Source organism: Sinocyclocheilus anshuiensis, unplaced genomic scaffold, assembly GCF_001515605.1.
Source record: "Sinocyclocheilus anshuiensis isolate Anshui unplaced genomic scaffold, SAMN03320099.WGS_v1.1 scaffold891, whole genome shotgun sequence".
In the NCBI taxonomy this organism is placed as follows: domain Eukaryota; kingdom Metazoa; phylum Chordata; class Actinopteri; order Cypriniformes; family Cyprinidae; genus Sinocyclocheilus; species Sinocyclocheilus anshuiensis.
In genome coordinates, this window is record NW_015546076.1 from 231,483 (window position 1) to 247,169 (window position 15,687).

The window sequence follows — 15,687 nt, forward strand, 5'->3', positions numbered from 1 at the left end:
ATTAATTTTTAAATGATTATTATTTTAAATTATTGTCCCTGGATTAGTAGGGTACTCTTGTAATAAAGTAGCGTTGGTAACGGACAGATTTTAAGTATCAATTCTGCTTAAAAAGATGCCATCTAATCCTGTTTACATGAAATAAGCCTGCTCCCTAGCAGGTTTAAGCTTACGGACCTGTTGCTATGCCTATGATAGCAACTCCGGGATAAACTTCGAAGAACCAACCAATCCAAGATCATGCCAAATCATCAACAATCAAATCCAGCTAACAGAGTTAGCAACGTACGAAGAACGGGCCCCTGAAGGAGCACTTGATAATTACAGACAGGTTTGTTTAATCAGGGTTGAAAAGTGCACGATTATGACAAAAATCATAACTGTCGATTATTCCCTTTAAATTGTAATTGCGATTATTAATTACGATTATCACAATTTACATTGAACGATGTTTATACCATTGTTTGAAGCAACTGCATGCCATATTTTTATATAAGCTGAACAATGGAAAAACCCTTAAGATAACATGTAGAAAGAAAAACATATCAGTCCAAACACTGTCCATAGCTGAAGTTGGCTGATAGCAAATTAATAATCCAACCTCTTGTAATAAAAACACACCAGACTCTTCCTAACCAGGAACAATAAAAAAAATAGTCCAGACTATGGTCTCATGTCGAAAAGAACTTTAAATCCATATTCAAACTGGACCATGATGTGGTAACCTCACCAATAAAGAGTCCTTCTTAAAATACAAATACACTGTCTTAAACTCTTAGCATCAATCCAAACATAGGCCATACATACATGTAACATCTCTGCTAAAAACACCAACTCCTTACTTTAGACTGGGCTTGAAATTAAACATTTCGCAACCAGGACAGAGTACAATGTGCTCAGCAGGTGAGCCATGCTGGCTACTTGTTATTGCTAACTCCCTATACCCACATTGCTTTACTTAAGGAAACCTAAAACACCCTAGCAACCCTAGTGGCAAGGAAGAAAACTGCCCAAACATAGGCCATACATACATGTACCATCTCTGCAAAAAACATCAGCAATGCGCACATTTAAATAGAAAACAAAAAACACATTTCCCAACCAGGACACAGCACAATGTGTTCAGCAGTGTTGCCAACTGCTTTCAATTGAAAGTAGCTAAAACTGGTAGCTTGCTCACAGATGCCTTGTCCAAATACCCACACATGCAGTCTTTGCACTTGACCACTTGACTACTTCTATGACGTATTTCCTGTATTTGGTCCAAGTGTTCAAGTGAGCATGAAGACCACAAGTGTGTGTAGAAGTGTAGAGTGTTTTAAAAATGCAAGTGTTTACAGAGCTTTATTTTTATTTTCAATACTTTGCATTTTAAAATCAACTTCTAAATGTCTGTTCAGTAGTCCCTATAACATGACAATTTTAATTTGTGGTGCTTCTAATTAAGTGATAAAAAGCAGTTGCAAATGTTGTACAAAATAATTATCACCACTACTCATTTGCACCAATAAAACATGCAACTCTTTGTTTTACTACCAAATTATATGTAATATCTAATTATTATATTAATATTTAACTTGCATTGGAAAGGTTTCCGTGACCTCTCACGAGATCTCGGCAAAAAGTCTCACGATTTATTTCCACAACATGATGCATGATGGGATACAGTAAGCCTCGAATACTGCTCCGGAGCGGATTTAGTGTGCGTTAAGGCCACTGCGCTCTGGCGTTTTTAAGATCTGGGACAGTCTTGCGCACTTACTTCCTGTCGCGAGCACGCGCTCTCAAGTGGCCAAGACCGCAAGTGTGGGTATTTGGACAAGGCAAGAGAGCCTACGGTGAGCCCAAAGCTGTGGGCCTCACCTGGGCAAGCCCGCACTGGGCCTGTTTTGGTTTGGTGTAGGCTGGCCCTAGCCCACTGTGCCCACAAAAAGCCAGCATGGGCCCCGCAAGGACATGTTTGCAGGGAAGTAATGGCTAAGCTGCTATCACAGGAATAAATTACATCTTAGAATATATAAAAATAGATAGCTAGTTACTTTAAATGGTCATAACATTTCACAATATTACTATTTTTTCTGTATTTTTGATCAAATAAATGCAGCCTTAGTGAGCATGAGAGACTTTTTTCAAAAACAGTGAAAATCTTACAGACCCTAAACTTTGAATGGTTTTGTACATAAGCAGGAACATCATAAGTGACAAATTTGAAGCGCTCTACATAGGTAGCAACACAAATAGTGCTCTGCATGAGAAATATACCTCAGAATTGATGTCAACAGTGTATGACATTAGCATGTTGCTAAGCTAGCAACACAATTCTGAAAATATGCATAAAATACATAGAATACACATATATTTTCTAAAATTGGATTATTTAGATTATTTATTAACTTAACTATTAGCCTATTTTTGTAAAGAATTAAAGCTACACTAAAATCAACATTTCACTCTCCTTGACTTGACACAATTATTTACAACAGCATTTGATAAGCACATAAAAAATTTGCAAAAGAGTAAAATTTTGAATAGACTAAATTTTGAATAGACTATTGACTATTAGACTATTGGAGTATTAGACTATTTTCAGAATTAATTATAAGTATGTTTATTTATTTATTTTTTACCGAGCCTGCCCCATAGCATTCTGGGATTGCCACTCCACAAAAAATAGTGTGATGCTGCCTTAGAATTTGGGTAACACAAGGTATCTGTGTTGCGTTCATGTCGGAAAGTGTGTATTAACTAGTTGAATGCTCATAAACATCAACACAAAATAATAAATACAAGTGGGAAGCTCATGATTTTCTTTGAAAATGTTAACATTTTTTAAAGGATTTTCTTTGAGCCCAGATTTCCGAGTTGGGGGCGTCAAACATGGCAGACGGAATGGATGCAGCATCTGTAGTTGCCAGTAAATTTGTTGAAATTTTTCTTTTTTAAATAAAACTAGCTAAGTAGCATGTACTGTATAAAATACAACTGTACAATTATGCTAAAATATAAGGATTCAGTTTATAGCACCTTCATAAACTGAAAAAAAAACAAAACAAAGCAAAAACACACCTGATACTCATTCTGATTCTTCATCGTTTTGCAGAAGGAGACTTTAAAAAAAAATGCTGTATTTTTATGTGCAAAAGGTACAATACATCGACATCCAATCAGAGTGATTTGAACGCACCTGCCATCATAATTACAACTTCACAACTCATAAATATGAACTTCCCTGGACCTGAACACAACATAAATAGGCAGCTTAAAGTTGTGTTTGAAACACAACTTTAAAGTCTCAAAAAACAAAATCCAACAGGGAAGCCAATTCTTTAACTCTGCAGACAGCCAAATTCAACAATGGCTGGTTGTGCTGACCTTACTAAGCATCAGTGTTAATGGCAAACACTGTGAACTCTGCCCCCTTCTCTTTTCTATGCCTACCCTTCACACTGAGAGCGAACGGCAGAATGCTACATTCCCCGCTGTCTGGCTTGGCAGGAAACGTTACCCATAAATCCCCAGTGGTGATTGACAGATTAAAAATGCGACCCCTGCCCCATGGCAGCTGCCTCAGGGGGCCCTTTGAGTTTCCTACATCAAAGGGTGAGCTCCCACGGGCTGTAGACTCTCACCAGCGGCTGGTACAGAGCCTCACACACACATACAAGCATAAATGCCACTCATATTCTAATCTCTGTGAAATATAAATGCATTTCGGTAATAACGCACTCCACACACCGTTGTCCACAAATGAATCACCAATCTGACAGCTGCAATATCTTCTCGTCTTATCTCTTAAACACTCTGTGGATGAATTTTTTCGATTAACACCTCAATTATAAGGTGTAATCTCACCTGTCGTGGGCTGCAAATGAACCCGTAGAATGTAAAGCATGAAAATGATTCCAAATAAATCAATTCAGCCATCGATTCATATTTATGATATGACCTCTGCAGTATTTCTGCTGTATTACTGAGTCCTGGCTACACCATCCCTTGGCAGACCTTTATAAATGCAATGACTTGTGATAATTACTTATAAATATTCATTGAAATGTCATGTTATTGGTGAGATCCAGAGTGCAGAGTGCTCCATTTTCTTTGTTAGTTAAACTCATGCTCATCTCCTGCCTATGAATATTCATATCTTTCAGGCTGGGACAAATGGTGCAGGTCTGTCTATGGGCAGTAAGAGATTCACGTCAGGATTTGAAGTGCTCATCTGTCAGTCTGGGCACCCAACCTGACCATAACCAACTTCATCACTCCACCATCCAACACAATCTGCCACATTCCTGTTCACTCAAATCTTCTTCACATTTTAGATTTTTAGAGGCAAATCACTACTGTTGTTGTGCCATGGTATTCACTAACTACTCGCAATCCAGAGGGCAAATGTAATTAGCTCACTGCCATTCTTTTTTAGCACAAACATGCATCTTTCTATGCAAATTAAGCTAATTGGTTAGCCTTACTCACAAAACTTAGTGCTAATTGTATGCTGGAATTAACTTTCCACAACTACTGGCCAATGCTGATAATTAAAAAATGGCTAAATATTGGTTGACCATAATTACTGATAATTGCTGATCATTTCAATAAGAGACTCTTATCTCTTAGCATGTTGCTAAGCTAACAATCAGTCTGTTAGACACAAAGCTAGGTGACTTACTTGATATTTTTCAGTATTGAATAAAATATACATTTTAAAGTGGCACTTTCAAAGTGAAATATCCAGTGAGTGGCGCCAAAAGCACATTTATTTTTACCTGAAACAGATAAATGTGAATCTACCAACATTTGAAAATAATGTACCACCACTAAACTCTACCCTAACCCTAACCTATAATGTTAACAAAAGCAAACGTGAGTTAAAAGTGCATTTGCTGAAGCAAACATGCTTCTACGAGGCTTTGAGCTGTTTTATCATGACTTGTGTTTCACAAGTCTTGTGCAATTCTGTACCAGGTGAGCTACTGAGCAAGTTTACAATGTCAGAAAAGCCATACTTATGGGCCTGATTATGTGATGCAAATGTAAAAATAAATATGTTTCACAAATCACACACTATGGTAAAAGTTTTAAGATCGTAACACAATATTGTGCAAGGTACTGTGCAAAATTAATTCTTTATTAATATTAATCTGCCCCTGTAATTATAATTTGTGCAAAAAAGGAATACATGTTGTTGGTGTTTTACTGCCACTAGTGTTGATTTCTGCTTGTAAAAAAAAATGTAGGAAGAGGCATGTTTTTTTCAATAATAATTTCATTATAATTCATAAATGGATTTTTTTATACAAAATATAGTAATAAAGAAATAAACCAAAAGGCAATTACACAACAGATTTGACATTTACTGGAAAATGCTATCAATCAAACAAATAAATTCATCCCCCAAAGGCTAATTAGTTTTTTTTTTTAAACTGACTATAAAATTATTCACTTGTCCTTTTCCCCCGCTGGCCGGTAAGATCTACTGACTCCAATCCACCATTGTCTGTTCCTGTTAAATAAGCATCCACTCATTCCCTTGGGCCACTCTAACAGTGTACAAACAAAGCACAGGCCTTCCCTAGCATATAAAAGCATGTTTTTACAAGAGAAAGAGTGCAGATGTTGCAGAAAAGTGCCCAACCAACCAACAGCACACCCAACACAGACATCTGCCCCATTCTACAAAAGCCATCTCACCCAGTGGACACCCTCCAATCGATGCAGATCCGATGGCAACTCTGATAATGAAAGCTGATGCCGAGGGTGACTGATGGCCCCAAAACAGAAACATAACATCAGTGGTGTAATACATATATGCATGCATGAGCTTGCAAATTGGCAGTGTGCATGCATTCTCCGTCCCCTGCAGTCCACTGTGGTGGCCCGTCACCTCCTGAACAGGATTTAACTCGCAGGAGGCATATGCACAAGCAAGGACAAGGACAGGCTGTTCCCAAACAGCCCACAGCATGTTGCATTTTTCAGGAGACGAAGCCATGTGTTATTCATGAGTGCTGGTTAAGAAAAGAGAGGGTAAAATAGTGTCACCGTTTACCTAGAGCTGGCCAGGCCGCACACAAAGCTCGTAAGTGCCCTCGGCAATACCACATGCCAAGTTATGGGAAAGAATGATACACGCTTGGCTCTGACAGGGTTCGTCCCTCTTGGCGGTGTGTTCAGGAAGCCATTCTTTACCCCTCTCATCCTCTACAATTTATTATGAAGCACGAAAAAGGGAAAGCAATATGATTTTTAATCATCTGTGAGGTGAGTGACATGAGCAGAGAGACTCATTAGCTACAGCTGAAAGCCTGAGTGGGTCATGTGATCGGCACAAAACATTACGGTCATTCTCTTAATTCTGGTTGGCTTTCTTCCACTGAGCAGACCATGCACAGCAAAACCATCATCATCCCTTACATATGCTGTACAAGCCAATTACTTCAGCTGCTAAAATTAAATATGGAAATAAATCAACATGAATTAGCAATAACTTTATTGCTACTTTAACATATCCTTATATGTTGGCTGTGTCTCAAAAACTAGCAACATGCTTTCTAAGACCGCATTCTGTGCGCATAATGATAAAAAAAAATTGTGTTAATTGTGAAAAGCACTATACAAATCAGTTTGAATTAAATGTAATGTTTATCTTCAGCTTTCTATATAACACTACAGCAGTATTATTGCTTACTAAAACTATTAAAAATAGTTTTTGTTAATTCAAAAATCTGAAATTAAATTAAATATAAATATTAGATGAAAAAATCTTAAAATGTTCAAATGTTTAAAAAACTATAATAGTATATAAACATTATGAAAACAGCACTGCAGCACATGTAATATTTTAATAATTTATTTTTACATTATACTATAAACGTAATATAAATCCATCTATCATCTATCTATCTATCTATCTATCATCTATATATGTATATAGCTATTCACACACACACACACACATGTTGGTATATGTGGTTTACGGGGACTCTCCATAGGCGTAATGGTTTTTGTACTGTACAAACTGTATTTTCTATCGCCCTACACCTAAACCTACCCCCTTTTATTTCATAAAACACCATTTAGTATGTTTTTAAGCCTTTTGGTTTATGGGGACACAGGAAGCCATAAACCATGTTTACGTTGTAGTACCCATGTCATTATACACATTTGCGTCCTCAAAAACCATATATACCAAAACACACACACACACGCGTACGCACACACGCCCGCATGCACACACACACACAAAGCATGAAATGGGCCAAACAGCTAATATATGTTTACCTGTCTGCTCTCTTTTAAATTATAGCTCAGGATAGTCACTATTCATTTTCCTCATTAGTCACATTAGTCACAAAACATGTTGCCGGAAACTTGGCATCTCTTCTAGCGAGGTAGTTACTATAGGTACTATGTTTTCAGACACAACCACTGCTTTCTTAAATAAGCAACTAATCATTTGGGCTTCCCATTTTCATGACTTCCTGTTAGGTTGTTACACATGCTACCACACTGGAACCCCTGCAGTGAACATGACCTAAACATATTCATCACTGCACCAAAAAAAGTTGAATTTATGATCACTGGTATTCCAACAACTCATGATTTTGAATTATGGGAGTAAAAGGACATTTACCAAGCTGAATCTCACACAGGTCGGGCTAATTTCAAAAGGCCGGAAGTCTTTGTTCTCCGCCCCCCTGCAGAGATCATGCAATGATGGTAAATGACAAGCCTGTTGGGATGTACATTATTAATAGCCCACCACTGACTCACCACGCGCTCTTTCTCCTTCTTTACACACACGGCCGCTCATTTGCATCCCCCACTATAGAGACCCACAACCTATTCGCCCGTTTGTGACTCAGATGTTGGTCTTAAAAGGACAATCATTCTAACCTGAAGAATCCGTGTCGGGTTTGACAAGCAGCCATCTGTCGGTGTGTGTGTGTGTGTGTGTGTGTGTGTGTGTGTGTGGAGTGGGAGGAGACTTGTGAAATGTTTTAGGCTAATTGAAGCACTCCTACACTTACAGCCTGACAATTACATGCAAAATTATGCTAGCCGCTAACATGTAATTATATGGCGGTGCATGAACGTGGATGTCATTGTGAAAGGTTATGGCTGGCTGGGATTCTGACACACAGGTGGAAGTGTGTGTGGAATAGACAGGATGTTGTTATTGTTCATTTCAGAGCCACATAAATAAATCCATCCCAGAGGTGGGCTAGTCCCAAACTACGTTATTCCCCGTGTCGAGACTCGGCTAATCGACCCACCCAGAGAGACGGTGACTGGGTTAATCCGCACGCCGTTTGTGTTTACTTTGTTTTGGACCAGTAACATCCAATTCAACATCTCTTTCCGGCTTTTATGTGCTTTCTTGAACAATCAATAAATGGATAGAACTTGGTCGAAATCGTCTTCTGAAAATTAAATGCAACAGCTGAAAATGTAACACATTTTACATGAAACAGACAAAGAGCATGGAAGATATGCGATACATAAATTGCAAATTGGTTATGTTCAACAACACTGTGCATGCAAGAAATCCCATAACAGCCCTTCAGAGGGTTTAGATAGGAGCGCATGGCGAAAGATGTATTAGGGAAAAGCTGCCACGGAGCATCATTACTTTATAATCCCACACTGGGTGAAAGATGGACAGCTGGGTCTAGAGCCTTTTAAGCAAGTTTTATTTTTCATTTGTCCTACTTTATCTTAATCCAGGCTCAGGGAACGTGGCAGTTTGCTCCCCCAGACAGACTGCCACATTCAATGCTTTGAAATAGATACAGCTTTTCTCTTGCATAAAAGCTTCAGCACAAAGCTGCTATTTTGAGAGAATAAGTGAATGGATTTGCATTCAAGCCAAGAGCTAAATATCTACTTCTGCCAAAAAATTTAATAAAATAAATAAATTAATTAATTAAAAAGACAGAAATAACAGGCTTCACTAGTCGCAGTTGCCATTTGTCATCCTGCCATTATGACAAGCGTCAGATTAAGCATTGGTCCTGTGGCATACATATGTTAGGTGGATAATACTGTATCCCCCAATATACTGTAGTCTAGCATTGCATGGATTAATATATTAGTGTAAGACCCAGATTCAGTCTTCTCTTACTGGTGAACCCTTTAATATTACATAACAACACTGGCTTTTCACAAAATGCACAAATCTTTTTGTTTGTCAAAGAACTTGAAAAAAAAAAGCGTTGAATTTAAAGAGAGATTTATACTTGCTATGGCTGTTTAAACTTTGATGAATGAAGTCGCTTTAAACATTTTCTTGAAAAAAAAAACAGTGAGTAGATGCTTGAAACTCACTGCTGTAAACACAGACTTTTGTCCAAAAACACGTACTGTCAGAATATATGCTGAATTTGAATTAGTTACTTCTCAACTCTATAGGTATGCATGCATGGACATGTGACCAACACTGTCTTTGTGTTTTCAGCCATTTATGAATAAGATTTCTCTATGACATTGGAAAAAAGTCTGAATTTTTGAAATTTTAATTGATAATAATTTTAATTGAAATAAAGCTGAAATAAAATCTAAATAAAAAAAGTACTAAAAATTTAAATTAATATAAATTAAACATATATAGAAATAAAAAACTACTACAAATTATAAAATTACTAACACTTAAACTAAAATTAAAATGAACACTGTGAACATTAAAAATAAAAGTGAATTTAAAACATACTATATACTTACTAAACATATTAAAGGGGTCATATGATGTTGCTAAAAATAACATTATTTTGTGTATTTGGTGTAATGAAATGTGTTTATGCGGTTTAAGGTTCAAAAAACACATTATTTTCCACATACTGTACATTATTGTTTCTCCAAAATGCCCCGACTTTCTGAAACGCGTAGATTTTTACAAAGCTCATCATTCTGAAAAGCAAGGTGTGCTCTGATTGGCCAGCTATCCAGTGTGTTGTGATTGGCCGAATAACTCAAGCGTGAGACAGAAATGTTACGCCCCTTACCATATTGTGATGCCTTGTACTGGCCGGAGCGACGAGACAAAAACATTAAAACCCATTATAAATGAGGCATTTGTTGTATCCAGTGGGGACATAATTACGGAATATAATGACTTATAATGTCTTTTTACGCATTGCGTTGCATCGCGCCGCGTAAACATAAAACCATGTCTGCATTTGTGATCGGAGAAATGACAAACAACAAGCGCTACTCTACACTGCTCAAAACTCGCATTTGAATCGTCAGTGGCAAATTCTTTAAATATAAAAAAACGTACTTACAGTCTGTGAGTCAGAACAGCCGGCATTGTAGTCTACTCTTCCAGGATCAGGAAACAGTCCTCCATAAAATGTGCTGCACACATCTGAATATTTGGGTTGAATGGTTGACTCTTAACTTTTATAAAGAAGATCTCTTTGGATTTGATACTTTAGTCTTTGCAACTTTACAGATCTTCTTATGCACCAAGAGCTTGTAACACTCCAAAGAGAAAGGAAAAATTGAAATCGCATCATATGACCCCTTTAAAACATACTATAACATTATATAGCTAACTAATACTAAAATAACACTTTCCCAAACCTATGGCTTTCTTTCTTCTGTGAAACCCAAAATACATTTTTCACATTGTTTTGATCATTATTATCCATTATTGGTGAAAAATGTTTGGTGAAAAGTGTGGGCACCGATCAAGACAAAACTAATGAGTTTCCAAAAATTCTCTCTCACAGGATGTTCACGACTCGACTAGAACAGTTAATCACATCACACATGTGCCTAATACTGAAAAACATGAGTGATTCACCAATAAACAAGCACAGAGTGAACATTTCATAGCTCAACAACTCTCTGTGTTTATGAGTCCCATAAGCTGAAATATCTAACAGATGGCCACGGCCACATCATACTTGTCGTGGCAAAAACTGCTCACTTATCACAAACACGCTGATCCCATGTATACAGGCAATTCTGTTTCCACCTCAATCCGCTTGCTGCTATAATCTGAACTGCAGGACTAGATGACGTCTCAGAGATGTGTGAAGGATTGCTCGCCCTTGCCCCTGCCTTCACCTGTTGTACCCCTCAGGATCCTCCTTCGTCATAAACCACCCGCTCTGCCCTCATGCTGCGATCGCGCTGGCAACTGTCCAGCTCTAATTAGCACATTAATCACTGTTGAGGAGAAGATATGGCTGGCGGTGAGCTGGGTCTCCTGGTGTATGACCCGAGTCTCATCTTCCACAAGGACGAGCCCTTAATTCACGAGTATTGTGCAGCATGAGCTAATATCCAACCTGATTTGAGGCTCGCAGGAGTGCTGAGTATGAGTCTATATGGACTCTAGAGAGCTAAAAACGATTCCTTTCTCTTTCTGGCTTTAATCATACATAATAAATCATCTTGTAAGTCTTGCTTATGACATATTTTTCAATGCGGTAATTATGACTTGGATTTAAAGGCCACGTAGCATCATTCAGCAAATCTTGTGCCTGAAAAAAATCCACATGGTAAAAACTGTTTTTTTTTTAATGAATAGTGAGATATAATGAAATTTTGGTCTTAAAATACTGCGCTACAATTGGCTAGTATACTCCTTCCTGCTATTTATAGTAGGTGGCCAAAAATATGAAGAGCTATTTGGGAGAGTACTGCAAGTATGCAGACTTCAGGATAAGATCTACCGCAGAGTTCATGATTGCAAATCATTTTCACCCTGCATGCTCTGCTACTCAGCGTCCTCTGGGATAGTAAGCAAAAGTCTGTAATAGCTCTAAGGGCTCGACTCTCCCTCGGCAGTAAAGGGGGTCTATTTTAAGAGCTCATTTCGTTTCGAATGGGGAAACACTTTAATCATTTCTTTCAGCAAGTCGGTATATGCATCAAAATAGGCTTGATTTGACATTGACCTTCTGACGTTTACATCAGATCAGCCTCACCTTTATCTTAAAGCACCACAGCAAACTGACAAAAATCAGACTCCTGAAAATAACAGGGAGATATGAGAAATTTAAGTGGTAACACTTTACAATAAGGTTCCATTGGTTAACACTGGTTAATGCATTAACTAACAAGGAGCAATGTATTTGTTAAAGCATTTATTAATCTTAACATTAACATCTTAACACCTTTAGTTGATAACAAATACATCTGTTCATTGTTAGTTCAAGTTAGCTGATGTCACATGGACTGTTTTACTGATGTCCTTACTATGTTTCTGGACCTGGGAACATTACAGTTGCGTTGCTGTCTATGCAGGGTCTGAGAGCTCTCACATTTCATCAAAAATATCTTAATTCGTGTTCCGAAGATGAACGAAGGTCTTACGGGTTTGGAACAACATGAGGGTGAGTAATTAATGACAGAATTTTCATTTTGGGGTGAACTAACCCTTTAACTTAGATTAATAAATGCTTTAGAAGTATGATTCATTGTTAGTTTAAGTTAAAGCTGCAGTCCGTAACTTTTTTTGGTTAAAAATGATCCAAAATCAATATTTAAGCAAGTACATAACCAGCCAGTGTTCAAAACTATCGCCTTACTTTAGCCCGATTCACAACGGTTAGCTTATAATAATTAAAATAGTTAAATAATGTTAAAAAACGGAACCTTATTATAAATTGTGTATTTCAAAAGGTGCAGCTTGTATAAAAAAAACAGGCACCAGGAAATTGCTGCTTTGTGTTTTAATTAGCAAACTTTGAGGAATCTAATTAGTTGCATTCCAATTCTAATCAACTTGCTAATCCAGTTTCTTCTGGCGGTGGAGCCGGATATGGTGACGTTCCTGTGCCAGGGAGCTGGATTACGGCTGAGCCAAAGGCCCAGAGCGCAGTCACACAGCAGGAGGACACACTGTCACAACAGGCAAAACCTCACCAGCAGACTGCCACAAAGAACTCAACAAACAAAACCTCAGGCCATGTCTGAGAGGGATAGATTACTTTTATTTCAGCATAGCTATGCTCAATCCAGAATCACTAAGCAAGGTGGAATTCATCAGAAAGTACTTACTGGCTACTTCCAGTGAGGTGTTTCGGCTAACAGCCTCTCCTAGGTAATTGCGGGCAACGCATGTATAAACCCCCTCGTCAGGTTTGCTGCGGCGTCCGTGAACGATGCGCAGGAAAAAAAGGGAGCCGCTGGGCAGCAGCATGCGGTGGGAGCGAGGGTCGTCCTTATCAGTTTCAACATGCTCGCCATCTTTATACCACTCCACCGTAGGCGTGGGCCGACCCTCTGCCTTGCAGTTCAGGGTGGCTGGCTCACCCTTTGACACAATCAGATCAGAGGGATCCTCCACTATCCTGGGGGGAACATCATCCAAACGTGGACGGGACCCTGTGAAGAATCAACAGTAAAGGTTAAAATCAACTGGTTAAAAGCATCTGTCAGATGTAATGTATACATATCAGTGCCAGAAATGTACTTTTCCAATAAGCAGTAATATTTGTCTCCTGGGATTGTAAGGGTCATTTTTAGAATTACTGTATCTTATCAAATGTATATATGTTGCCTTCCATGCCAAATACTTAAATTAATTCAATCAATCAATCAATCAATCAATCAGAATGCTATAAGCTGTTACCAATAAAATTTGGTCAAAAGCAAGTAATCTTTACAATGCAAAAGTGGCACAGAAACTGCATTTTTTTGCTGAATTTGGGGAGCTATTTCTTCATTTTGGCGGCATTTTCCCCCAAATCCCTGTTAATTCCTGACCCTGATTTTATATATTAAAAATACTGGATTAAAAAAAACAAAATTTCCATTAAAAGTTTAGTATACTAAAACTAGATGAGTAAAGTTTGAGAACAAACTTTGAAGTTGGCTTGAGAAAGCCTAGCCTAAAGATTGAAGCAGCTGTAAAAGCTTGAAGTTTGACAGTTTAGATAGATATATTAGATAGATGTTGATAGTTTATTGCTAACATGATTTAGCACATTGCTAACATGATTTAACATGTTGCTAGCTTGATTAGCATGTAGTTAACATGTTTAGCCTGTTGTTAACATGTTGGTAACATGATAAACCTGTTGCTAACATCTTGCGAGCACGTTTCTAGCATGATTAGCATGTTGCTTGCATGTTTTTAGCATGATTAGCATGTTGTTAGCATGATTAGCACATTGGTAATATGTTTAAGTGAGTTGCTAGCATGACTTAGCATGTTGTCCTATGATAGTCATTAAGCTTTGGTAGTGATATACAGCTTAAACATTCTGTAAGTCTTAATGTAGAAAAGTTTTGACCCCTCAATAAAAGTCTACGGCACTTGATCCTCCGTTTGACGAAAATCGTAAGTCCAATCAGTTAGAACGGATATAGCAACCTGAGTCAGACTAGTCTGAAAGTCTGACCCAAGTTTGGTGGTTGCAGCTTGAAAGCTCTAGGAGGAGATACATTTTCTAATACTAATTCATGCACATAACCTTCATTACTTGGGTCTATTGTCATATCAGCTGTTTTTACTCAAACATAATGAGTTAGCTAAATGCATGTCTGTTTAATACATCTGATGCCGTTTTAGTTATGTTTTAGTTATCTAAATATTATCCTCCGGCATGGGCGTCAGAACCATTGTATGTGGGTGGGACAAGATCCACCCACTTTTTAAGACCAGTGATATTGGACCCACTCACTTTTACCATCTCTAATTCAGCGCATATGTTTGTTCACTTTTCAGTGCGCCGCCACTCAAATCCATTCCACTTGAGGAATGCCCTAATAAATGAAACTAATTTCCTGCTTCCTCAAATCCATTCTGTTTGGCTCATTCAGAGTCCATATAAATTAAACTTCATACCGTATTTTCAGTAGCTACTCGCGCCTGCTTTACTCCCACTACACAGCAAGATAAACAAAGCATCGTAGCATATCTTGCCGCTCAGGTGGGTCTGGCTGTGTGCTCACATACATGCAAACAAGCTGCTATTTAACTGAATGTTCATCATTTGTTCGCCTGTTGCTTTTAAAGGCATCATATAGTCTTTGTTGCACCATTGAATAACAGTTACACTTACACTACTCACCCACATTTTTGTTGCTTCTGATGCCCATGTCCCCCAGTGTCTAAGGTGGTTTGACCCTGATTTAATTGTCTCTGAGCACAAACAAAGCAGAGCTGAAACTGCTTAACTCTTGTGTGGAACCCACTTGAATTACATTTCTAAAAAAAATTGTGAAATAAAAACTTTTGTAACAGAGTGCCTGGGGTGCACCATTCAACCACACAACTATAGTCTTCACCAGCATCAGTCAAAGGATGGAACGAGGGGCGAGAGGCTTCTAATGGCCAGTGGGAAAGGAAGCCGGGGATGAACCTCTCACAGGCTGATGACTCAGCACCTATTAAGCTTTCAGTCCAGAGAGCCAGCCGAAATCAGTGCAAAGTTAAAAGAAGCTGACATTAAGGCTGAGTCTAGCATGACTGCGGCTGCTGAATGAGACTCCAAACCTCACCGCCCATTAGTGCTGTATTCTGCTCTATCCAGGGCTACAGAACTAACAGAGAGGGTTTCTTCTTCTTTGTACACAGGGCTTTTAAGAAGTGGAATATGTATAAGGCACTGCAGTGGCCATGTGTTGGGTTTTACTTGATGTTAAAAGGGTGGAAATTTTCAACAGTTGGTGTGTGTGTGTGTGTGTGTGTGTGTGTGTGTGTGTGTGTGTGTGTGTGGGGGGAATATA

General features: G+C 38.3%; 1 protein-coding gene across 1 annotated transcript in view; it reads right to left on the reverse strand.

Annotated features, from left to right (window-relative positions):
• Positions 1-15,687, reverse strand: part of LOC107699896 (roundabout homolog 2-like) — a 65,042-nt gene that overhangs the window by 42,743 nt on the left and 6,612 nt on the right. Inside the window, exon 2 of the mRNA XM_016501334.1 lies at positions 13,012-13,338. Coding sequence (XP_016356820.1) covers positions 13,012-13,338 — 327 coding nt within the window. The remainder of the gene's footprint in view (positions 1-13,011; positions 13,339-15,687) is intronic.